This window comes from Tympanuchus pallidicinctus, unplaced genomic scaffold (genome assembly GCF_026119805.1).
Source record: "Tympanuchus pallidicinctus isolate F22 unplaced genomic scaffold, pur_lepc_1.0 scaffold3, whole genome shotgun sequence".
NCBI lineage: Eukaryota > Metazoa > Chordata > Aves > Galliformes > Phasianidae > Tympanuchus > Tympanuchus pallidicinctus.
In genome coordinates, this window is record NW_026294747.1 from 4,450,346 (window position 1) to 4,475,851 (window position 25,506).

The 25,506-nt window shown below is 48.4% G+C and overlaps 2 protein-coding genes across 5 annotated transcripts; one reads left to right on the top strand and one right to left on the bottom strand.

Annotated features, from left to right (window-relative positions):
- The first annotated feature begins 715 nt into the window (after positions 1–715).
- On the top strand, positions 716–10,797 carry LOC128086118 (alpha-centractin-like). Of its 4 annotated transcripts, none has more exons than XR_008209241.1 (6): positions 716–1,009; positions 1,417–1,542; positions 2,341–2,470; positions 2,604–2,830; positions 9,307–9,554; positions 10,197–10,318. XR_008209241.1 is itself a non-coding variant. In XM_052694385.1 (6 exons), exons 3-6 carry the CDS (start codon positions 2,451–2,453, stop codon positions 10,732–10,734), a joined length of 432 nt encoding a protein of 143 aa, XP_052550345.1. In that variant the 5' UTR covers positions 753–1,009; positions 1,417–1,542; positions 2,341–2,450; the 3' UTR covers positions 10,735–10,797. The 4 variants fall into 4 exon arrangements, 3 of the variants coding, with proteins under 3 accessions (XP_052550345.1, XP_052550344.1, XP_052550346.1); XM_052694385.1 differs by lacking the exon at positions 9,307–9,554 and adding an exon at positions 10,666–10,797 and having other exon boundaries at positions 753–1,009; positions 2,604–2,820; positions 10,197–10,322; XM_052694386.1 differs by lacking the exons at positions 716–1,009; positions 1,417–1,542; positions 9,307–9,554 and adding an exon at positions 10,666–10,797 and having other exon boundaries at positions 2,320–2,470; positions 2,604–2,820; positions 10,197–10,322.
- A 12,848-nt stretch (positions 10,798–23,645) lies between these two features.
- Positions 23,646–25,090, bottom strand: PTH (parathyroid hormone). Its single transcript, XM_052694388.1, has 2 exons — positions 24,700–25,090; positions 23,646–23,919 (listed from the first exon to the last, which is right to left on the bottom strand). Exons 1-2 carry the CDS (start codon positions 24,783–24,785, stop codon positions 23,646–23,648), a joined length of 360 nt encoding a protein of 119 aa, XP_052550348.1. The 5' UTR covers positions 24,786–25,090.
- Positions 25,091–25,506: the final 416 nt, after the last annotated feature.

Consider the following 25,506-nt stretch of genomic DNA (forward strand, 5'->3'; position numbering starts at 1 on the left):
TTTAAAAGCCCTCGCAGCGGCAGTGCAACGCCGCTCGGAGCGGCTCGCAGGGACTCGCAGTCGCGCAGCAGCACCCACCCGAGCAAGTCTCGGGCAAGCACTACATGTGCGCAAATGGGGGCACCGCAACGCGCTATATGTGTGATATATACCGTGATGCGCGTGCGGCCGATTGGCACTGGATTCTTTTTGCTGCAAATAAAAATCCAGCTCATCCCACGTATCCTGCCGACTGGAACAGGACTAAATGCAAGTAAGAGCATTGATTCCCTACGCGATCAGCAGGAGGGAACTGGGGAAGCAACGTCCCTCCCACTGTAAGCAAAGATCACGTTTTTGACCACCTGAGGAACCTGAACATCTGCCAGTTTACGAGTCCCGATGAAACGCATCCCAGAGTCTCGCCCTTGCGCGCTGCTTTCCCATCGGCTGTCACCCGGGCCAGAGGCGAACGGCGGCCACCCAGTCGCCAGTGCGCTCTTATCCTCACGTGGGGTGCTAACTGCTGCGTGCTCGGTTGCTGGCGTGACTGAAGCGTTGGGGAGATCCCCGCGCAATTTGGGTCTGTGGAGAAAGCGTGTGGCGGGGCCGTGCGCTGCGCGGGTGCTGATGCCCTGTTTCCGCGCAGAACATGAGTGGTGGTTCTGGTCCAAAGTAACTCCGTGCATCTTGCTGTGCTGCTGTTAGAGAGGCTGTAGCAGTTGCACTTTAAGCATGTTAACTGCTGTGCTTCCTTGGTATCAGGGTTGGTCAGAAGAGCAGAATAGACTGTCACTTCTTTGAAGCGTGTCCAAGCTGAAGTGGGAAGCTTCACAAAATTCCTGTGTCGGCCTGCTGATCACAGACCTCTTCTCTTAGTTTCAATCCACTTACCCAAGTCTTTTTGTACTTATCCTTTTTTTGTAGGCTACTTTGAAGTCTGTATGGTTACATCTCCACTTTCTTGACTGGGAACTTCAGAAATGGACCCTAGTTGGTTGCCTTTTATCTCCCTGGTGTGGACAAGAAGGTTGCTATCCGCAGTGCTTCTTTTTGTCAGCATGGTCTCATAATTGCAGTGAGCCCACAGAACTACATTCCCTGCTATCACCCTGCTATGTTTTACGTCATGGCAGAGCTGGTAGAACAAAGAGAATGTTTGATAGGTGGCTGTGTGGCTCAAAACATGTTAGGAAAGGAAAGTGCTCTGCAAACGTGTTCCTCCTTTCTATAAAAAGGCCTAGTTAAATCTCATGAATACTTCTCTGGAAAAGTGCTTGTGGTTATTGTTCAGTCTTTGTAGTGTATGTTAGAGACGTGTTGCTTTTTAGTGGGACTGACAGTAATTGAGTCCGTCAGATTAATTTGTTGTCGAAATGCTTAGAAATGGAGTTGTTAGTTTGTGACAGGTATGCTGTATTGTTTCCATTTGCTCAGGAGCACAGAGGTCTCCTCTCGATCCGATACCCAATGGAACATGGCATAGTGAAGGACTGGAATGATACGGAGCGCATTTGGCAGTACGTGTGTTCCAAAGATCAGCTTCGGACTTCCTCAGAGGAGGTGAGATATCTCACTGTGTAGAGGCACCGGTGTGTTTCCTTTCTGTGCATAACAGCAGGAGCCTTTGAACTCCAAGAGGCAATCTGGGGCTCTTCCTTTGTTTTTCTTTCTAAACTCATCTGTTGTTCCATTATGTTCTTTTCACCTCTTATGAGATACCACACAAGAAATGTCCAAGCAGAATTTATCCTCACATCTCCTGTATATTTGGCCTGACTCAAAATCTGACTTGCCGAACATCAATTGTTATTCACTCCCTCTCCCTAATGATTGTGCTCTACACCAAGTGCAGCTGACTGTTCTTGTTATGTCTGTACATTGGGCATATCCACTCAGCAGTGTCATAATCTGGTCTAAAGAGGAAGAAAGACAGTCATGCATTCTGGAAGAAGCTGACCAAAAAGTTAGTAAAAGACTGAAAGCAATAGGTTGTGTCATTGGTGTAGGAATATTTCTGCCAGTATAAAATATGGACTGTACGCTTTCACCCTTTCTAAGGCTGCTGTTTTTGTTGCAGATTGTCTTCCTTTTGGAGTGATCTTGATCATCCTTCCCGGCAAAGGCTGACTCACAGGGTGGACTCCCTAAGATTTCTTTATGGCTAGACCAGAGCCCTCTTGCTTCTCCAACCTGGTAGAGATTATGCATGCTGTAATACAGCTCACCAGCTGCAATCAGTCCCTACTGTGTGTCCTGTTGTACTAATGGTTCCTAAAGAAGAAAAATTAGTAGCCATTCTTGAGAGCATACATCTAGCTGCATCCTGGTTATTACAGCTTGGTTCTTTTTCCTTACCAGCATCCTGTGCTGTTGACAGAAGCACCACTAAACCCACTCAAGAACAGAGAACGTGCTGCTGAACTGAAGTGTTTTTTGAGACCTTCAATGTTCCAGCACTGTTCATCTCCATGCAGGCTGTGCTCAGTCTGTAAGTACCTCTCATCTTCAATGTGCACTTGCAAAATGTTTCTTGAAATCTTTTCTTTTTCCCCCCACAAACAAACAGAAAAAAACGAACTGAGAAAGACCACGTTAACATCCGTCTCGTGTCCCTTTGCTAGGTATGCTGCTGGGAGGACCACAGGAGTGGTGCTGGGCTCTGGGGATGGCGTTACCCACGCAGTGCCCATCTGTAAAGGTTTTGCCATGCCTCACTCCATCATGCAGATTGACATTGCAGGCCGCGATGTCTCGCGCTTCCTGAGTCTCTGTCTCCGGAAGGAAGGCTACAACTTCAACACGACCTCAGAGTTGGAGATTGACAAGACCATCAAGGAGGTGACATAGTGTCTGTTTCTGTGCTTATCCACAAAGATCTCTGCCTGTTGGAAGTCATCGCTCCCTAAAATGTAGTGGGAAGTGCCAGCCTACCTAGCTCTGAAACTCGTTCCTTTATCTACCGAAGGGAGGCTAGATGTAAGATGACTAAGGGACTGGAAAATCCCTCCTATGAGGAGGGATTGAGGGGGCTGGGGCTTTTGAGCCTGGAGAATAGAAATTCAGGGAGGATTTCATCATTGTATGTTAATATCTGAGGGGAGAGAGCAAAGAAAACAGAGCCAGACTCATTTCAGTGATGTCTGGTGACAGGATGGGAGGCACAGAGTGATGCACAGGAGGCTCCATCTGAATGTAAAGGAAAGCTTTTTTTTTCATGTAAGGGTGACTGAGCAGCAATTTTATCAGTTCTGATATCCTTCACTAGTATTTGCCTACTCTTCAAGCGAAGACTTTAGAAAATCCTTGGTAGTTTGGGATCGCAAGTGGATTGCTGCTGTTTTTCTCTCTCTGTGGAAATAATTCACTCACAATATTCATATTTAGAAAGGCTTTTTTAATGCAGTGTTTAGTGGCCTTGTAGTTACACAGCAGTTACCTTGGCTTCTCTTGTGTTCCAAGAGAAGAGGGCAGAGGTGGGACAGTGAACAGTAGCTCAGCTGGTGACTGCCCACCATGGCTTTGTGGCATCACAATTCTCACGTGGACAGGTTGCGCTCTGATTTCAGCAAGGCTTTGTGTAGCTTAGGGCTACCTATGCATTTGTGCCTTCAACGCTCAGATCAGTACTGCTGATGCCTGTCAGTTACTGCCATGCTGTTGGCCTCCATCACAGGCTTTAACTGCTGCAGAGAACTCTGGGCTGTGCCAGCAGCCAAGGCTGGAGAACATCAATGAGCTGTTCTTGAGCCTGTGACCTAATGGAAAAAAAAAATGTGATGGAAATAGCTTGCTTGTTCTGCACGGCTGCAGCTCATTGTGGCTGTGCAGGGGAATGAGAGCTCTTCTGCCTGTATAGATAATGTCATCCACTGACCTCAGAGACAGCCTATGAGGGAGTTGGCTAGAGGTCTGAGTTTTGAATAGAAGGCAGAAGATTCCTGCCTTCGCAGTCCCACAAACAAGGGGTCTGGATCAATGAATCTCAAGAGAAAACAGCTGCTACTGAGTAATGCTCCACTTCCCCAAAATGGCCCTGCCACCTTTGAGGAAGCCACCGCTTGCGCCTGGCCTTCTCCCAGTCCCTGGGGCTCTACCTCGGCGTGTACATGCATGCACCCAAGCGAGGGCGGTTCTGTGTCTTCCAGCTGGTGAGCACTGAGCGCAACCGCTACAGCCTTGACCGCATATCCTCGCTGTTCTCCTCCCAGGCGGCTCTCACTGACTTGCAACACCAAGCCTGTAACAGGCAGAACATGTGGGTTTTTTTAGCTTCCCACCAGCTAGACTGACTGTGAAACTTCAGCAGGGGCAATGCTGGGCTTCCCACTCCTGCTTATCAGATTGAGGTAGGCTATCACATTCCCTGCAACCTGGAGAAGAGAGGGGAAAACCTGGAGTGCTGGAGAGAGAAATGTAGAGGATTACTTCAGAACAATCTGAAGAGAGGACAGGAGGAGAGGGAGACCTTGGTGACTGCTTCCTTCCTAACCTCTGAGATTTTCATTCCTCCTCATCCTTACCAGGGATGGATGAGAGAAAGCAGACCTCATGGAAACACATGAGTTTAGATTCTAACTTAAAATTATATGTGTTCCTTCTTACTAGTGGGAGAAGGTAGTAAGTTTAAAAGTTAGTAACTCTATTAGCCCAGAGTATTATAACTGGCGTGGAACACCTCCAGAGGTGGTAAGCACATACCTTTGGTCTTGTAACTTTCCTCATGATCTGCTCATTGTTTGTTGGCTGATCTCCAGTGCAGGGCGAAACGCTCTAAAAATCACTAGTCAAAAGGAAAGACTTCAGCTTACTTAGGGCAACTTCCTGCATTTCTACCCAGTAAGTGCATAGGAGTTGGAACAAACCTTTTATTGCATTTTGCTGACAAAAACAGAAAAATAACCCCCCCAGGTCTCATAGACACATTCAGTTTTCTCCCTACTCATGTTCTGCTTTTATAGTCCATTGCACAGTCACCTTGCATGCAATACCTCTTCTAGCCTAAGGGCAAGCATCATCTGTTTGCACAGTTGTGCTTATAACAGCAAATATTCAATGATGTGACAGAAGTAGCACTGTAAGGACCTTCCTTTCTCATACCCTAATCTATTTTCTCCCTGTCTGTGCATGAATACCTGTGCTTCATCTTCATAAAAAATGAATTGTTGGAGAGAAATACTAGCGAAAGCTTTACACAAGCTGAGATTTTGATGTATTAGTAGTAATATATGGTGTACTATGTTTGTTAGTGCAGTAATCATGTCACCCATACTTGAGCTTATTCATTCAGAACTAGCTTGGGGATCACTTCAAGGCATGAAAACATATTAGCAGACATCCTTAGACAGTGTGCTCAAAAGCACATTGATAACTTCTCTGCTTCGGCACGTCCAGCACTTCACCTTCAAGTATTTTAATGGATCTGGTTTTTACTATTTTTCTTAAAGCAATGTATGCACTTCTTTACAACCAGCATGGGCTTCTTAAAACAATTAATGATTCTGCACGTTGTGCAAGATACTTTAAAGAACATGGTTTTCAGAAAGTGCCAGGCCTCCTTCTTGAGAACAATCAGCCTTGTAAAGTGCCGCATGTTAAACGGCTTAGAGCAGAGCTCCCAAAATTAGTCTTCACTTTCATAAACATTGGCCAATTTCATTTAATTTAGGATCTGGGGAAGTGCTGTGTTCTGCCTCATACGAGTGTCACTAAGCATACAGCACCAGGGTGCCAGGTCACAAGGCATTCTTGTGTTCCTACAGCTTTATTGTAACCTGGTCCTGTTTCTTGTTTTATCTTTCTTGACCCGACTTTCTGAATCTTAGCATGTGTTGTTTTTTTTTTTAACCTGTGCACATCGACAGAGACTCTGTGGGTCCAGGAAGGAGAAGATGTGTAAGGACAGCACTCTAGGAAGCTTCGTAGTAAAATCTAGAGCTTCAATGGGAATTTGATCCTGTAGCTGCTTGGCACATAATTTCTGAAGGGATGGGGAGCAGAGCTCCAGCTGATCCACCGTGAGCTTCTGACTCTGACCTTCTGTCCCCTTGATAAACTGAAAAAAAGAGTTCCAGGTTGTGAGAAACCGGAGATCCAGTTTGTTAAAATAAATCATACATGTAAGGCAAGGGAAAGCGTCAAAACAGCAGCTTTTGATGACTCACTCAATAGCAAAGCACGTAGGAACTGGGAACAAATGGAGAGGCTACATTAAAAGAAACTCTGAAGCCACATAACGTACGATTGATAATCCTCAAAGGATCCAGGATGACCTTGTCCAGGACACAGTCATCCTCACAAGACTAGGATCAGTTTGGAAAACTTGGCTTCAGTCACGAAAAGGAGACTCAGGCGTGTGTTTGCAGGATTGGGTCCTAATTTGACTGCTGCTTCCTCACTTATCCTGACCCATATACGGCCCCCAAAACTGCTCAAAAAGTATTTGAGTGCCTCGCAATTTGTCAAGTATTTATTCCCACAGTATGCACAAGAGAGAAATCCCCACTGCCTTGCAAAGAAGCAGAGCAAAGAGAAATTACATCAGTTGCCTGCATCTCCCAAGGAAAACGTGACACAGACCTGGCAGCACAGTAAGAGATTTTTCATGGCATTTCTGCGCTTATGACAGATATCTAAAGAGGAGGAGGAAAACAGCTGGACCTCACTGTGGGAAGAAATGAGCACTTAACCACACAAGCACGTATCGCTTGATACAGCAGCAACAACAGCACTGCACTGAGCAGAGAGGAGCAGGGCGGTGTAAACAGGTTGGAACAACAGCAGCCATAGCTGGTGTTTAGCTGTGTTGACAGCAGGGGATAGAAAGGGCCCTGTCAGCAGGAATCTCCTGGGAGGAGACCGACCTCATCGCCACAGTCTGTGCAATCCGTCTCAGAACCTGCAGGAGCAGTCCTGGCTGCGAGGGCAGCACAGAGCGCCAGCAGGGAGGACGTGGCAGAGGACCGTTTAGGCAGTGCCAACAGGAATCCCCAGTGGGAACCACTGGCAGCACTGGTACAGAGAAAGGTGGACTTCCAGAGGCATCCCGATTAGTGCGGGAGGGGGTTTGTGAGCACCCCAGAGGTATTTTAGATCCCAAGGAGTGGGATGAGATTACTGCGGCTCTTGTGGAGCATACGATGAGCGCCCAGTTGGGTGCGGCACTTCGGACACGGGGTTTGATGTTGGCAATATTAAAAACAGCAAAGGAGAAAGGAGAAGCGACGGAGGCCTCCCTCAACTTCAAGCCATTTCCCCTCGTCCTGCAGTTGTCAGCCCTTTCCAAGAGTTGAATTCCCCTCCTGTTTGTAGGCTCCCTTTAGGTACTGAAGGCTGCAGGGAGGTCACTCCGCAGCCTTCTTTTCTCCAGGCTGAACAAGCCCAGCTCCCTCAGCCTGTCTTCATAGGGGAGGTGCCTCAGACCCCTGATCATCTTTGCGGCCCTCCTCTGTGTGGAGGAGGACAGAAGTGCACTTGCAGACGATCTTTCTCAGTGTGATTAACTTTGCTGGACCCACCGCTCCTCCGGGGTGTCCCACAAAGTTCCCAGCGTGTGAGCAAAAGCCTTTTATGAATCATTTTTTAATCAGCGTCCCCTAGTCCTGGGATACTGCACTACTTCAAAGAGCATTCCAGCTTTCACCTCACCCTCTTTCTGCGGTGTGTTTCCAAACTCTAGCACTGTAGGTAGAGTTTTCTGATGCTTTTAACAAAGCTTTTTGACAGAATGCCTCCTGTTGAAATAGTTGCTCCAATGTTATTTGTCAGCTGAGAAGCGTTCCTATGTAGCCTGTCCCAAAGACTTATGTGAGGTTTAGGGTTCCCATGTGCTGGTCATGAATCAGTGTCAAAAATGGGACAGGCCCTGTTCAAAGAGTTTGGAAGTTGCTTGTTCCAGCACTGAGCTGTAGATGCAGCTGACAACCAGATGCAAATGATTCCAAGTTGCTAATCATACAGTAAACTGAGTGTTTTCTTCTCCTAAGTAAGATTTGAGCCTCTATCCATTTGTGCAGCGGAGGATATTTTAATGCCTAGTGATCTAGCAAACCTGGCTTTTACCCGTAATTACAGAGGATTATAGCAAGGAGAAAAATGAATTCTAAGAGATTTACTTGTTTATCAAGGATCTCCCTTTAATATCACTTAAGCTGAAAGTAATTGCTAGTGTGTAGTCTTGCCTGTAATGACTCTTACTTAGCAGTACAGGTGTGTTGTTTCAAGTGCTGACCCAGCTACCTGCTCATGTGATGGTGTTTCTGCAGACAGTGTCCCCTCTGCAGCCCCTTTCCAGAAATCCTCCCACTAAGGCTTTGTATTGCATCCTCCATCCTTTCAGCTGCATGGGGACCTGGTCTCCTGCACCTCACCTGCTCCTTGTCTGCAGCAGGACTGGTGGGACACTACACTCCAGGCTTGTGTTTTCCTGCCATGGCAGCAGCAATGACAGCAAGTAGGCAGCTTGGTAAGAGATCCAAGTGGTCACAAAATGGTAAAGTGCTCAGAGCCCTTCTCTAATGCCAAGGTGTCATGGTTCTATGTATTTTGTTTTTTGGGTTTCAGTATTCCACATCAAAACTTCATGCAGTGTACGGGGCATTAAAGTGTCACTGCTCCAACCCCAGGTACCTATCCCTGTACATTACGGGAGTCACGGGATCTGGCCCTTCCAGGTGGGGGGGCGCTCTCTTGCTGCCTTGCAGTGGGTGCTCGAGGGTGCTTTCCTAGCTCTGCGTCTCTCTCCGGCGCCGCAGTGGAGTCGGAGACCCACCTAACATGGCGCCGAGCGGCACAGCCCTGCCTTCCATCTCCACCTTCCTCCCGTCACGCATCGCGTGACCGCCGCAGTTCCGGTTCCGCCGCGGCGGTGATTGGCTCCTTCTCTCTCTGGGCCGGAAGCGAGCGTTCCGGCAGCGAAGTTCGAAAGCGAAGCGCCGCGCCGCGCCGCGCTCCGTGCAGCCGGTGGGCGTCCCGCTCGCTTTTGGCCCGGCTCTGCGGTGCCGGTTCGCGGCGGAGGCCGGGTGGCCCTGGAAAGGGGGAGCTCGGAGTAGCGCTCCGTGCATCTCTGCACCGAGGCGTCTCTGTACCGGGCTCGTCCGGGCGGGAGCGGCCCTTCCTCGGGCGCCGGGCGGCTGTAAAGATACCACTGTTGGATTTCGGTGTGCACAGCTCTCATCTGACTTCGTCCTGGGCTGTTTTCTCAGTCATGTGAGTGTGAACGCCAGTGGAGTACTTCCAAATGAAGTGCTTCTCCTCATTCAAAATTGTTAAACGCTAGTTTTGAAATACAATTAAACGATTATTCTCCTTCTCTTTTGCTTTGTACAGCTACACCCTGAAATGCCAAACGAAGCCAGATTTTGGCGAAGAATCGATGGAGTTAGAAGCGTGTTGGCTCAGTAAGAATGAAGCAGCTGGTATCAGGAGACAGAGGCCAGAGGCTTAGAGGGCATGCTTGGTCTACAAGAGGCCGGTGGAAGACTTTTTATCCAGCTGCCACGTGTGACTGCTGCTCAGAAAGCCACAATGTTGTACTGAGACTTGAATCATCATTTTAGAAAAATCAGTTTGGAAAGGTAACTTGTGATCTCCTTCACAGCCGTATTTGAGAAATCTTGCCGGCTTGTCCCCTGACCTCTGCAGACAGTTCTCTATCCTGAGCCCTTCCTCAAGGGCTCACACTCAGAAGTGCACGTCACGTGAAAGTCTGAGTCCTAAGACTTGTAAAATCTGGCAGGAAGAACTATTGACGTTGAAACTGTTGATTCCCATAGAGATGCTTGTATAGTGTAGTGATTCTGGTTTGTGTGTTCAGCTGCACGGCTTTTCCATCTGCTAGTTGTTTTGCTTTTTTTTGAATATATGACTCCTAGAATGTTACTGTTTGGTTTTAAAAAGTTAACATAAACAAGAAAGCTCCCTTTCAGTAAGGGATCATATTCAGTAAGCTTGTCATGTTCTGAAAGACTGTTTAGTGTTTCAGCTTAGGAGAGACAGTTCAGCAAGTGATTCGTGTGCGCGCAGTTGATTGCAACTATCAGTCTTTAGAACTACAGAGCACCGGATGAAGCGTGTTAGAACTTTGCCTTAAAGAAAAATGGTGGGTCTGGGGAAGAAGCCAATAAGTTCTTGTTTTAGTTCAGTTCATTTCTTGTGCCTGTTACAAAGGAAGACATTGATGTGTTAAGTGCATAACCAAATGAACTTTGTTGTTAAAGGGAGAGACAGCGCTTGACCTTGCAATTCAAACTCAGAATCGCTTTGTCGTTTATATGTTAATGGAGGAAGGAAGAATGAGAAGCAGAAGGAATGACAGGTTACTGAGAATGATGGAGAAATACGAGGTAATGTCACTAATGGAAGGAAAGCTTCAGCGTTCCGTGTTCAGAATAATCTGTAACTTACCTCCGTTCTGACAACAGGATCTTCTAGGCTTCCAAACCTGGACACTCAAAAATGAAATGTTTTAGAAGCACCTTCCTGTTCTTTGGGTGTTTGTTCCCCCCTTTCGCCCCCCCCCGCCCCCCCCCGTTGTTGTTTTCCCTGCCTCCTTATCCCCTGTGTTTTGATGTGTCACTTTGTTCCCTATCTTGAGTCACTCAGCATTCGTTCTTATATTAAGTGTATATATTGGAATAAATCCTGCTTGAATATTCTGTCCGATTTTAACAGTGATCATTTTAACAGCTGTTCCTGCTGCTGGCATCTTGCTTGACTGATGTGGGCCATAGGATACGTAATGAACTTGAGTTCTGATTCCTGGCTTTTGAAAGGATGCCTGCTTCTCTTTCTGCTGGTTGGGATGGCTCTGTCTGTGAGGTTTGTGGATTTCTCTCTTTCTGTCCTTTAGATCTAGGGGGGGAACGTTGTTATGAACCAGCCCTTTCTGAATTCTTTTAGCTTCATAAAGAAATTACTACCAAGGTTTCCCTGTTATACTGAAAATCTTAATTTCCTCATGTGCTAGCAGATGAAATCTTCCTTAGCGTTAACTTCAAAAATTTGAGTTGAACTCCATCTTCTATCCCTATTAAATGTGACGCAGGTTAAAAAATGTCAACAGAGGAGTAATGATGAATAGAACGTTGTTGTGTTTCTTCTGTTAGAGCTGTCTTTGCCGACAGCTTTATCCCTTAACTACTGCTTCCCTAGGGATCACGTATTGTTAATGCCTGCTGTTGTCTTTTGTAGGTTTATTAATGAGTATTTCTCATTTTTCAGTCTTGGATGCTTCCAGAATCTTGCCGACTTCTTTCAATGCAGATGTTTTGGTATGGTCAAACCCAGTGGAGTTGGCTGGACCAAGCAATACAACGTTCACGTGATAAAGAAGAAAAACGTTTGCTGTGTATGAATTCTTGCTTGATTTCTAAAGCTGCTGAGCTGTGTGAGAAATAAAACTGGATGTTTTGTTAATTTTTATATTCTTCCAAAATCTGCTTGTTTTTATTTTTTTATTGTTCTTAATATTAAAACTTTCTTGTGTAAGGGGCAGCAGATGCGGGTATGAAACAATTACTGTGCCTCTTTATGTACAGCATGAGCTGACACTTTTTGAAGTTTTATTTGAAAAGGTGACACTAAATATACTTCCTCAAAAGGTTGTTTTTAGGGCAGAATTTGGAAACTTTGTTAGTGCCCTTTGTATTATTTTGCAAATAATAAAATTGCATTTGAAAAATGAAGGGGGAAGTTCAATATCAAAATTGGCCTGTAAGTGGTTATCTTAGATTGTGAACACAACCTAATGACGCTCTGTATTTGGGTGTTTTACTTGTGACAAAACAGAAATTTTAATGCTTCTAAGAATATTTTACAGGTTGAAACAGATTTGTGAGATATATGAGCAGGGAAGTGTTTAAGAACAGGTAAGCACAAAGCCATAAGTAAAAGCCTGTTTGCCTTACGTTTTGCTTGCGCGTATGCCCTGTTAGCTTCTGGAAATTGATAAGGAGATGATAGAAAGTATTAGCATGTATGGAAAAGACAACTATTCTCCCCGGCATGCACAGATCTATAACAGCTGCCACATCAGTCATGTTCACAAGATGCGAAGGCTGCAGCATCGTTCCAGCGTGGCAGGCTGGGCAGTGTGTTGGGAGTCAAAATACTTCATAATAAAAACTGGCAGGGAAGCAGATTGAGATCAGAAAACCAAAGTTCAATGCTGTCTAGAACTGACAGTGCAGAATAAAGCAGTGTAATGAGACAGAGTTCTTGCAGGTAAGGAATGGGAGGTATCATCTTCCCCCTGAAATGCAGTAGTTGTGGCACCGTGGGACGTAAAGCACAAGCAAATTGAAGTAAACAAAAATGTGAAGCAATATGAGTGCTTTATTTAGCTTGAAAAATGTACAATAACAAAACTGAAACACTGTATTCTAAGAAAACTTGCTTTTTCTTCAGAAGGCTCTCCATTTTAGAGAGAGAATTTCAAATTCTTCTGAAGTATGTGTCCAAGTAACTGATGTCTACTCTGTCCTAGTAGAAACAATGTCGAAATCTTCAAAACGCTAGGAGGAAACTGGCCTAGATCAGAAGACCGTAGTGACAAGCTGCCCATTTTGCTTCATAGGGTATGTTGGTCTGAATGGGACACCTCTGACCCTTGTGATTCATGGGGTAGCTCTGTCTGAATGGGACAACCTGGAGGTTCTTACCTACGAACTCCAACAGCTGTAACGTTCCCTCAGCCCTGCTCTGTCACATCTGTCTCCCATCCCTTCCCCCTTTGGACCTAGTATAAAGACCTGGTAATCAATTACAGAATGACAGAATGGCCCAGGGTTGGAAAGGACCTCAAGGATCATGAATCCCCAACCCCCCTGCCACACGCAGGGCCACCAACCTCCCCATTTAACGCTAGACCAGGCTGCCCAGGGCCGCATCCAACCTGGCCTTGAACACCTCCAGGGATGGGGCATCCACAACCTCTCTGGGCAGCTGTTCCAGCACCTCACCACTCTCTCTGTAAAGAATTTCCCCCTGACATCCAACCTAAATCCCCCCTCCTTCAACTTCAAGCTGTTTCCCCTTGTCCTGCAGTTGTCAGCCCTTTCCAAGAGTTGATTCCCCTCCTGTCTGTAGGCTCCCTTTAGGTACTGAAAGGCTGCAGTGAGGTCACCCTGCAGCCTTCTTTTCTCCAGGCTGAACAAGCCCAGCTCCCTCAGCCTGTCTTCATAGGGGAGGTGCTCCAGCCCCCTGATCATCTTCGTGGCCCTCCTCTGGACCCTCTCCAACAGCTGCCTGTCTTTTTTGTACTGGGGGCTCCACACCTGGACGCAGAGAGCTTGTTCCCCAGCACACTTCTGCCCTGCTTGCTCACTTGGAGTCCATCAGGAGCCCATATACCGAATTTCTCAAAGGCCTGCCCGAGACCAAAACGCCCAAAGCCTTGATCGAGACGCCATCCCCTAGCCAGTCATTTACCTGACACGTTCTCCTCCATCTTTGTGGCTCCCAGCTACCCACCAGAAGGGCACAGGAGAACTCTGCCCGCACCCCTGATCCCTTCAGCATCTTTCCTCGTTGCAGCATCCTGGGTCCCAGCCTGAGTGACAGTAGAAGGAGAGCAGTCTTGTGCCTTAATGAGCCACAGACGAACCTTCCTGATGCCTCTAACACGTGCCCCTGGAAGAGATCACGCCTCACTGGAGCGATTATCCCGGTGGCAACTGGGAGCCTCAGTGCTCCCCAGCAACGAGTCCCCAGTTACCAAGACTCTCCGCCCTTTTCTGGTGGCACTGGTATTGATGCAGTGCCTGACGGGCCCCGCTCCCTCTGCCTGTTACTCCCTGTACTCTCAGTGTGCTTCTCAGGGCATGAGTTTGGACTACTCCTTGCTATCCCTCTCCTGCGGGAGAGGGCCTCGAATCTGCTACTCAGGGACACTGTAGGGGATATTGCAGGGGTTGGCAATGCTGTGGGGGCTTGGGGGCAGATGCTTTCTTCTGCTTTGAGCGGAGATGAGGGTCCAACCCCTTTCCTCTCACGGGCTCTCTAGATCCCTGACCTGAAGGTAAGCAGCTGGATGGGCTACTGCCACTTGCAGGAACTTTGGATAAGGCTGCGTTTCTGCAGTGGAAGTAGGCTCACACCTCCTCCTATCTGTCTCCCTCAGATATTCCCATGCGCTCCTAAGGCTGCTGATTTCTTGCAGCAGCCTGGCCGTCTGCTCCAGCAGCTCCTTGAGAAGGATACACCTGCAGCCAGGTTCTTTTAACTTAACAGGGAGAAGGGATAGGCAGATGGGAGCTGAGCTCAGGGGAGGAAAGCAGGCAGCAGCAACAATCTATGGAGGAAAGCTTGTTTTACTAACTAGGATGTGGGAATGCAAGATAACGCAGTATAATACAATCTAATTGAAATTGAGACTGATGGATCAAATAAAATAGGAGCGAAAGAGAGTTACTGAGAGCGAGTCAAAACTGAAAAGCCTGGTACATGTAGGGAAGCAGACTCCTATCCCTGCTGCAAGGCAGTAAGAGATCGCCCAACAGGGAAGGGGCAGATCCCATGGCTTCCGAGATGTGCAGGGACAGGTGCCTGGAACAGGAGCACGAACACTGTAACTCCCAGCGCATGGCACGGTGTTATGATGCAGAATACCAAAAACCAAAAGCCACAGAGCCATGAAAGTGTGGTGAGATATTTCCTGTATTGGAATCTAAATGGAAATCACAATGAGCTGGGTGGCCTCCTGCTTCTCTTCTGCAGTGCCAGACAAGTCCATGTACCGCAGCACCGCTGCAGGTCGTCCTACGGCCCAGCGCTGTGGAGGGCAGTTCTGCCCAACCCCGTGACGTCTCTACCCCCCAGCGCAGCTTACAGCCACTGTGCTCAGCCTCCATGTTGAGCTGGGGCCCCACGGCCGCCCCCCCCCACAGCGCAGAGGGCCGCAGCCCCGCCCTCCATTATGAGCTGGGCCGGAAGGCCGCACCGGCCAATAGCTGCAGGCCGCAGCCCCGCCCGCCATTATGTGCCAGGCAGGCCCGCGGTATAAAAGGCCGCTGGCGCAGCCCCACGGCATTCACTGTCTGCACTGTCTGGCGACAGGGACGAGAGGCAGTGGGCGCTACGGGGTCAGGGGCAGCTGTCCTTGAGACCCCAGCTAGGAGTGACCGTCGGTGGCCTTTGGCCACAGCGTTTGGAGGCCGAGGGTCTCCTCACATCCCCGTGATGACCATGCTGCGGGGCAACGCGGGACGGGGCCAGGCAAAGCAGAGCAGCCGGCCCAATCCCCGCCGGGGCCCAGCAAAGCCCCCTGCCTGCCCTGCGCAGCGGGAGGAGCGCGGGCGGGGGCTGAAGGCGCTGCGGGCCCAGCTGGAGGGTGAACGGCTCCGCTCCCAGGAGCTGCAGCGTCGCTGGGCCGCTGAGAGACGTGAGCTGCAGGAGGCGGCACAGCGGGAGCGGCAGCTCCTGGCCGACCGACTGCGCTCCACCTGGGAGCGGCAGCAGGCGTCAAAGCATCAGCGCCTGCAGGAGCAGAGCCGCAGGCAGCGGCATGCAGAGATCCGCCAACTGATGCAGGAGAAGGCGGCCCAGCTCTGCCAGATGCAGCAGCGGCTCCAGCAGCGGCGCAACAACACCGTCCGCCAGGCACAGGATCTGCTGCGGCAACTGGCGAAGGTGCTGCTGAGTGTCAACTGCAGCAGCCACAAATTGCGGCAGGAAGTCCAGCGGCAGCTCTGCAGAAAGTCCCATGGAGAGCAGGCCGCCCACGTCCTGCGCCTGGAGCGTGAACTGCAGGAGCAGAGGAGTCGCTTCCTGCATTACATCCTGGAGCACGGTGAGGGGCAGCTGCCCACCTTCTGCACCGGGCCCAGGGCTGCAGCCGTTGGGCCGTGCACCCAGCAAAGGCCGGCCTGCCATCAGACTGCAGCAGAGGTGGGTGTTCAGGCTGCAGAGCAACAAGAGGCCTGCCCACCTGAGCACATGGAGCTGGAGGCGCTGCGGGCCCAGCTGGAGGGCGAGCGGCTCCGCTGCCAGGAGCTGCAGCGCTGCTGGGCCGCAGAGAGACGCGAGCTGCAGGAGGCGGCACAGCGGGAGCGGCAGCTCCTGCCCAAACGACTGCGTTGTGCCTGGGAGAAGCAGCAGGCCCAGGAGGAGCAGCAGCTGAAGGAGTGGGAGCAGCGGCAGCGGGCGACAGAGACTCGGCAGCTGCTGCGCTGGAAGGAGGCCGAGCTGCACGCAACGCAGGAGCTGCTGGAGGGGGAGTGCGATGCGGCCCAGCGCGTGGCTCGCAAGCTGCAGCAGCTGCTGGCTGGGGTGCTGAGGAACCCCCCTCAGAGCGGCAGGGTGGCCTCCACCATGCTGCAGGACGTCCTCAGCAAGCTGGCCTGGGTGATGGACGGTGAGCAGCTCGCCCGTATCCGCCAACTCCAGCATCAGCTGGAGCTGGAGAAGAGGCTGTTCGAGCAGTACATCCTGGGGAGCTGGGAGGGTAAGGCCCAGCACGTGGAAAGCCACAGAACGAACTGCTCCCAGGACAGAGAGGTGGGCCACCACCGTGCACAGCAGGGCTCCAGTCAACTGCCTGTGAAGGACACTCACGTCCAGGTGAGATGACCCTGAGAGAGTGGGGGTTGTTCAGCCCGGGGGCAGAAGAGGCTCTGGGGACACCACAGAGGGTCCTTCCAGTGCCTGAAGGAGGGCTGGGGAAAGCTGGAGAGGGACTTGTAGTAAGGGAGGGTAGCAGTGATACAACAAAAGACACTGCCTTGAAAGTAGAAGAGGGCAGATCTGGATGATACAGGAGGAGGAAAGACTCAGCACTGTGAGGGTGCTGAGGCAGTGATACAGGCTGCCCAGAGAGGCTGTGGATGCCCCATCCACCCCTGGCAGCGCTCCAGGCCAGGCTGGAGGCACCTTTGGACAACCTGACCTAGTGGAAGATGTCTCTGCCCATGGCATGGGCTTGGAACGGGAGAGTCCTGAAGGCCCCTTCCTACCCAAACCATTCTGTTATTCTATGATTTTCTGGTTCTAGGTGCCAGAGATGGCCAAGGAAGACCTGGGGCTCCCAGGCAGCATAAGCGCCGAGCAGCTGCTGGAACTAGCCCTGAGCATGTTGGAGTGGGAGTGCCAGGCCCTGCCGGCTGAGAACCACCTGCTGAGAGAGGGACACTCTCCAGAAGTGTGCCAGGAATGGCAGAGGCTCCAGCAGGCTGCGGCCAAAATTGAAGTGCTCAGCAATCGCCTGGAGGAGAAATACAGGCAGCTCCAGGAGATTTGGGAAAAGCTGAGGACACACAGAAATCCCAAACACGTTCCCGTGACCAAGCTGTGGGGCAGTGCAGGATGGGGACAGGCAAAGAACAGCCAGCCCTCTCCTCCCCGGGGCCTGGCACAGCCTCCCGCCTGCCCTGCGCTGCGGAAGGAGCACAGGCGGGAACTGGAGGCATTGTGGGGCCTGCTGGAGGGCGTGCGGCTCACCTCCCAGGAGCTGCAGCGCCGCTGGGACATAGAGATATGCAAGCTGCAGACGGCGGCAGAGGAGGGGCACAGTTCGGGACTGGAGGAGTTGTGGGCCCAGCTGGAGGACTTGCCGCTCCGCTGCCAGGAGCTGCAGCGCCGCTGGGCCATAGAGAGAGGCAACCTGCAGGAGGCAGCAGAGGAGGAGCACAGCTGGGGACTGGAGGCAGTGTGGACCAAGCTGGAGTGCGAGCGCCTCCGCTGCCAGGTGCTGCAGTGCCGCTGGGCCATAGAGAGACGCAAGCTGGCCGACAGACCGTGTTGTGCCTGGGAGAAGCAGCAGGCCCAGAAGGAGCAGCAGCTGAAGGAGTGGGAGCAGCGGCAGCAGACGACACAGACTCGGCAGCTGCTGCGCTGGAAGGAGGCCGAGCTGCACGCGACGCAGGAGCTGCTGGACCGGGAGTGCGATGCAGCCCTGCACCAGGCTTGCAAACTCAGTGAGGAGAACTGCTTGCTGGGGAGCAGCAGCTCTCAGCAGACGAGGGAGGAGGTGGAGCAGCTCAAGGACAAGACGTGTATGCTCAGCCTCCTTACCCAGCAGCTCAAAGAGGCCACGTCCACAACCGGAGAGGCCACAGAAAAGGCAGAGGAAGTCAACCTGCTGCAGGGACAGCATTTGGAAAAGGAGATTGGCAAAAGGCTGGAGCCGCCTGGAAATCCAGGCCAGGAATGCTCCAACCAACAGGAAGAGTTGGAGGAGTCAGAAGGGCGGCTGATGGCAGTCTGCAGCCTGCATTCTCGCGGACGAGCATCACCGCTAATTCGAAGGTTCTTAGCTCGTCACAGCTACAATCCTTTGGAGGGCCCTAATGAGGACCCAGAAAACGAGCTTCCACTGACTGCTGGACAGTACGTTTACATCTTTGGAGACGTGGATGAGGATGGCTGGTTTCTGGGAGAGCTGACGGATGGCACGAGAGGACTGGTCCCTTCCAATCTGGTGGAAGAAGTTTCTGATGATGACCTGGATACAACCGTGCCTCCAGAGCTTCGTGATCTCCTGCTGGATACCGATGATGAAGAGAGACTAGGCAGCAGGAGCGGTGGCAGAGAGTGATGGTCACCATCCAGAAACCTGTGTCCGCCTGCTGGCTGAGCCTGGGGGACGCAGATTCCTCTCCACAAGACAGCAACATCCCATCAAAATTCCACTTTTCTGGATGAAGACTGCCTCCTGCTCCACTTGATGTTCAAGTGGAGCATGGTCCATCGGCAGCAAGACCTTGAACATTCATCAGTTGTATGACAGAGAATTTACTACACTGGACTGGACTAAAACACACACACACACACACACACACACACACACACACACACACAAAAAAAAAAAAACACCAAAAAAACACAAAAAAACAAAAAAAAATTAAAAAATTACAATAAAAAAAATACAAAACAACCAAACCCAAAAAAGTGTGTAAGCTCATCTTGTTCTCTGGCACTCTGCTTTTGTCAAGGTACGAGGAAAGGAGCAGGCTGAGGAAAGCCTCCAAAGCCTCTCTCCAGCGAGCTACCTACAGGTATTACAGAATCACAGAATCACAAGGTTGGAAACGACCTGCAAGATCATCTAGTCCAACCACCCTCCCATTCCTATCAGTACCACAAGCACTAAACCATATCTCGTAGCTCCTCACCCAGGCGCCTTTTGAACACTGGCCTTCTGTGATGGAGTGACGGCTTTGGTGGACGGGGGGGGGGCGGTGGATGGACTACTACCGGCCTTCTGCAAGGCCTTGACATGGTCCCTCACCACATCCTTCTCTACTTTGGAGAGATGTGGATGGGAAGGAGGCACTGTTCGATGCATTAGGAATTGGCTGGCCGGACACAGGCAAAGGGTTGTGATCAATGGTTCTGCATCAGGGTGGAGGCCTGCCACAAACGGTGTCCCTCAGGGGTCGGTCGTGGGACCGGTGCTCTTCAGCATCTTCATCGACGACACAGACGAGGGCATCGAGTGCACCCTCAGCAAGTCTGCAGATGGCACCGAGCTGAGCGGTGCGGCCGATACACTGGAAGGAAGGGAAGCCATCCAGAGGGACCTGGACGGGCTGGAGAAGTGGGGCCCTGAAAACCTGATACGGTTCAAGAAGGCCAAGTGCAGGGTGCTGCACTTGGGTCGGGGCAATCCCAGGTATTGGTACAAACTGGGGGAAGATCTCCTTGAGAGCAGCCCTGCGGAGAAGGACTTGGGGATCCTGGTGGATGAGAAGCTGGACATGAGTGTGAGCAGCAGTGTGAGATTGCAGCCCGGAAGGCCAACTGTGTTCTGGGCTGCATTAAAAAAGGGGTGGCCAGCAGGGAGAGGGAGGTGATTGTCCCCCTCTACACTCTTGTGAGGCCCCATCTGCAGTGCTGCGTCCAGGCCTGGGGCCCCCAGTGCAGGAAGGACGTGGAGCTCTGGGAGCGGGTCCAGAGGAGGGCACTGAGATGACCAGAGGGCTGGAGCAGCTCTCCTATGAGGAAAGGTTGAGGGAACTGGGCTTGTTTGGCTTGGAAAAGAGAAGGCTCCGGGGAGACCATGAGGTGCAGCCGTCCAGTACTTGAAGGGAGCATATAAACAGGAGGGGGAACGGCAGTTGATGGAGATAGTGAGAGGACAAGGGGGAATGGTGTTAGACTGAGACAGGGGAGGCTTAGGCGAGATGTTAGGAGGAAGTTTTTCACACAGAGGGCGGTGACAGACTGGAGCATGTTGCCCAAGGAGGTTGTGGATGCCCCATCCCTGGAGGCATTCAAGGGCAGGCTGGTTGCGGCTCTGAGCAGCCTGGTCTGGTGGTAGGCGACCCTGCACATAGCAGGGAGTTGACACTAGATGATCATCGTGGTCCTTTTCAGCCAAGGCCATTCTACAATTCTTTGAACCGCCTGCGTTTCAAGTAAGGAAGAGTCGTGCTCAGCACCATGGTCCCAGGGGACATTCCAAGAGGCAATAGGCACAGAGAAGAAAAGTTCAGGACTGCTACAGGGAGGAATCTTTGCAATGAGCTGCTTGTCCTTTGTACTATCCTTTGTAAGGCAGAGGGGCAGCCAAAAAGAAGCTTTGTACGTAACTTCCCAACTTGGCATTTTGCAGACAACACCTTTCCACCCATCTTTGTTTTATAGCCCCTAATGACCTCTTGCTTCTCAGTTATAGCAGTTGTCATGGACAGGGGCTGCTGCATTCCCTCACAGCTCCCCAGCCGTTTCTCTTGTCCCTGCAGGCTCCAGTTCAGCTGCTGCCTTTCACCCGTGATTGATGCAGCCTGCAGGAGAGCAGCAAATGGCCATAGCACTTCCACCTCAGGTGGGGGCCTGGGGAAGCAGCCGGGAGAAGGCAAGAGGCAAGAGATGGGAGTGCAGGGAGACAGCGAGATGCCCTCAGCCAGCATCTGTGTGCTGGTCACAGGGAAGCTGCTGGAATTGGAGTTTCTCTCCTCTCCGAGCTGCGTCCGGAGCAGGGCTCCAGTCAACTGCCTGTGAAGGACACTCATGTCCAGGTGAGATGACTCTGAGAGAGTGGGGGTTGTTCAGCCCGGGGGGAGAAGAGGCTCTGGGGACACCACAGAGGGTCCTTCCAGTGCCTGAAGGAGGGCTGGGGAAAGCTGGAGAGGGACTTGTAGTAAGGGAGGGTAGTAGTGATACAACAAAAGACAGTGTCTATGGAAAAGAGCTCAAATGCACTGAAGAGTCAAGACTCCAGTGACACTGGTGCATAGGACAGTTTCCATTCTTGAGGAAAGATAGGTAGTCGATGCCATTTGTTTCCCTTTATTGGTTTTTCTTCCTCAGGTCTTTATCATGTCTCTTTTATTTTCATTCTGACTTTATTTCTTCTGACCTAGTGCTGCAATACTTGACCAGAGATTTATGCTGAAGAACTGTAACAAATCTGTTTTCTAAGCAATTCCTTTAAGTAATAGTAATTTCATTCAAATTGCATCTTTTTTTTTTCCTAATGAGAATTACATAGCATCAATGTTCCTGCCAGTGGCTGGCTTTAGTCCTTCCAAAGAGCTATACTGTGGGGCAAAGTGTGATTTTCAGCCAAAAATGAGACAGTGCTGGACATAACTTATCTGTGGCCACATTTCTAGCTAAATAACATTCAGTTGTTCTTCATTTGCCCCACTAAAGCCCTCTATAAACAGTATTTTTTTTAAGCCAAAAGTAAGTTTTAGTATTTGTGAAAGCATTTTCCATCTGCTGAACAGCTGAAGGCTGGAAAGAACAAATTGTATGGATAATAGAATTCTTTGCTTAGATCAAATGGAAAGCGTTTGTGAGTTTGACCCTGAAAGTTTGTATAGTTCCTGCATGTGTCGTTGTGAGAGGATGTAGATGGATTTGTACTAGGTAGACACCTTTATTTTTAACCATCTGTATGACTTTGCATGCATGAGAGACAAAAGGAAAGATTAAAAGTGCTTTCATTGTTTTTGAATTTATGTTGCTATGTTAAAAATAAAAGGCTGTAATAATCTACCCCCAAATGCTAAATTAGATGAGAGTAGTGACAGATCACTCAGTTATTATGCTTTAAAATAATGTCCAAGAGCTTTTGGTCCACTTTATTTTGTAATACATATGTGAGACATAGGTACAAAATACAATTTTATTTAAGTTGGCAAAGATGTCTGATACAAGAATAAATAGAAAGTGCACTTTAAGGCCTTGATTCTACAAATAGGCAAGCAGCATGGAATCCTTGCCTGCGTGTGCAGTGCACTAATGTGCACTGATATTTCATCTGCTTCCAACATCAGAGCCTTTACATTAGTAAAAGTATAGCCTAGATTGTATACTACAGTTCACTAGTTACAAGTAACCTTTTAAGCCTCCAGCAGATTACATTTATATTTGTAATTATGTGTGAGTTTTTCATGATGTTCCCTGAGATGTGCTGGACATCAAACACCAAAAGTGGTATGAGACCACACAGATGTGTTGGCTTAGAGAATTCTACTCGAGGTTTGAGTTCTCACAGTGGAATGTTTGGAGGAAACTGCTGTCACTTCTACAGAGAAAATATTCTTCTTATGCAGAAGTGGTTGAGGTCATAAGGACATTGTCTGTACAATTCAAAATAATTTTATATTTGCTGCTTGCTCTTTATAATATCAACACTGTTTTTTCCCCATCCATGTTCTTGTCAAATTCTTTCTGAGTCCTGCTTATACTTTATCTGATAGTTCCTTTTCCAGGTATTGATTTCTGCATTTTAATGGTTGTCATTTCAGGGTTTTAACAAACTGAAATCCCAATTCTGTAAAAGTGCACATGTGAAGATGGATAATTTTATTTATGTGAGCCACTTACCTATGCATCCTAAGCACAATATACAGAAATTTATAGGTTATAGACTAAAGGAGAGGTAAAAACAAGATATTTGTTTCAGTTGTTATTATCTTGTGTTAACCATTTCCCAGTTCTATAGTTAGGGCTGTGCATACATACATGCTACAATCTCTGTTCTCACTGTTTCTGCAGTTAATCATGAGTTGTCATCTTTTGGAAGAAGAAAAGTTAACGAACCTTTGCTTCATTTCAGTGTTTTATAAAATTTCATTATTTCATGCACAATTTGTTTTAATTTTATTTCATTATGCTTTAATGTAAAGATTTGGGTTCCTTCTTCTATTTTTCATGTTCGCACTCTTTAATCCTAAATTATCATGCAGCTTTTGCTATGTTATTGACATTCATCTGGTTTTAGACTTTTTTGGGAAAATAAAAGTGAGTTAAAGTTTCCATTTTTTCATTAGGACAAATTTGAAGTTTAACCCTAGGCATAAGGCAGTTATACGTTGTTGGTTTACATTACAAATAGGCCCACACATTACAGACAAATGCTCTCCCTATAGGAGTGGTAGAACTGGTTTTAAATATTTTTCAACTTTCTTATTCTATTGTGGATGGTCTTCGTTGTTGTTTTTTGTTTTGTCTTTTATTTTGTTTTTAATTCTCCTGGAAGTAATGAGTTACATTAACTACTTAAAAGATACCCAGGAGATAGCAGCAATGTCCATGAGTGACCTGTAAATAAATTTTATTATTTAGTGGTGAAATACCCACCATCAATGGGGCTACAGTCTGGTATGGAGCCTTTAATCCTTATCATAGTTTGAATTAAAAAAATAAAATGCCTTAATTGATGAGTGATCTACTGACACGTGCTTACTTGGACAGATATAATGCTCTTGGGCTTTTTGTTACGGCTTAGTTTTAAAGAGTACATCCATGTAAGCTCTGTCCAGGTCGATGGATTTCTTCTGCAGTGCTGCCTGCAAATGCTCAGGGAGCAGCCTCCGGTTTCTTATCTCCCCCAGGACAATATCCTCCTTGTTCCGAGGCCTCTGGGTCCTGGCATCCTCAAGGGCGCTGTGCACATCCTGCAGTTTCATCTGAAGCCAATCCTGTCTCTCCACAGTGTGTCGATGCTCTCCAAGATTGTGCATTAATTGCATCTCACTCACTGATCTCTTCCTGAAGGAGAGGAAAGGAAAGGACTCATAATGGCTCTCTTGAATTCATCATCTTAAGTCAAAATCCAGATTTGGGATCTTTTGTAGGATTTTGCAGTACAGAGCTGTACAACTTACCTTTTTCATTTGTAAGGAGTAGAATAACATCTGGAGTAGAGAGGGAGTGTGGATGGTGATTTGCTAATTGTAACAGATATGAGTGAGAAGGCATCAAATATGGGAAGTAGACCAGTAGTCCAATGTGGCAATAGTGTTTGCTTATGTATTTATCTTTTCTTTCACCTGTTGTAGTTGAGCTTAGGGCTTACGAGACAATAGTTAAATTAACTGGTTAAGACAACTAAGTATGGTTTTTATTCAAAGACAGTTTTCTTTGGACACTAGAGTTAAGGAAGCATGATTTCCTATGGATTTTTGTCTCAGTGCCAATTGATGTTGGTGTCTGAGGGTGAGTTCCAAGTAGGCTGTCACAGTAGAGAAGATGTTCACCCACTAGATCCCCCTCAAGCATCTGCTGATAGTGTGGATTACCTGATGATCTTCCCAAGAAAACCCATACATGATTTTTCTTCATCTACTATTTTCAAAAAATGAGTTTAAAAACTCTTCATGTTTCTGAGATCTCTACTGCTCTACAGAGAAGTCAGAATTTGGCTGGCTGGGCCAAGGGGTTCAAAAGTGAGGATGGAAAGATTAAGGTACTGGTACTCAAACAGACCACATTCTTGAGAATAATTCACATAATTCCCCAAACTTTGGAAGTGTATAATAATCTACTTACATCATTGGTCTTCCATCAGAGTTTGTAAAAAAACATATGGCATATAAAATCATTACAGTCTTGGTCAGATTTTTTGTAGAACTCATTTTGTCTGCAGAGATAGAAGAGAATAAATGTATAGATCAGTATTTCCAGTAGTTCTTTGGATTCCAAAGAAATTTAGATTAGGAAAAAAGTTAAAGAAAGGCATCAGAATGGTTTTAAAAACATTCTTCTTGTGAAATAGGCTACAACAAGCAGTACAACAGGAAAAAAATGGTTTTAATACTATTTCTTATGAGAAAACTTCTGTAACTTTGTAGGCCAGTCTGAAAGCTTCTGTCAGCTTTAATTGCTTTGCATTATCATCATGTATGCACTCACATTTTGGCTAACGGGGTGAAAAGGACCACATCCTTTCAGTAGAACTGTTATTTATCATTTGCATTTGATATGCTTTAAGTATGTTGAAATACTTATGCATTGATATGCAACTGCAGATTTGGATTCTTTTATGTATTTCTTTTGCAGAAACGAGTTGCATTTGCTTTAGCATGAGGGGGCTGACTCTCTTCTGGACAATTTTGCACAGAGGCATAACTCTACTGAGTTATTTCATTCATCATTTAATCACACAAAAGAAATCAGAACTGAGCCCCCTGTATTTTCAGTGCTAATCCTGCATTACCCATATGAATTTCGCACTGCTTTGTACATCATCAGCACAGCTGCTGCTTAGAAAATGTATTACCAACGATGTTACAACTGACAGATAAGACACAGTCAAAATTTCAGTTTGGATTTTCAGTATTTACTGCTAGGAAATGC

Bases quoted from the DNA above. Each gene is read 5' to 3' on its own strand.
- LOC128086118 (XM_052694384.1), top strand. From the start codon at position 1,366: ATGGAGTTGTTAGTTTGTGACAGGTATGCTGTATTGTTTCCATTTGCT. The intron at 1,543-2,340 runs GTGAGATATCTC...TTTCCTTACCAG, and splicing joins TTCGGACTTCCTCAGAGGAG to CATCCTGTGCTGTTGACAGA. The intron at 2,471-2,603 runs GTAAGTACCTCT...TCCCTTTGCTAG, and splicing joins ATGCAGGCTGTGCTCAGTCT to GTATGCTGCTGGGAGGACCA.
- PTH (XM_052694388.1), bottom strand. From the start codon at position 24,785: ATGAGTTCTACAAAAAATCTGACCAAGACTGTAATGATTTTATATGCC. The intron at 23,920-24,699 runs GTAAGTAGATTA...CCTCTCCTTCAG, and splicing joins TCTGATGGAAGACCAATGAT to GAAGAGATCAGTGAGTGAGA.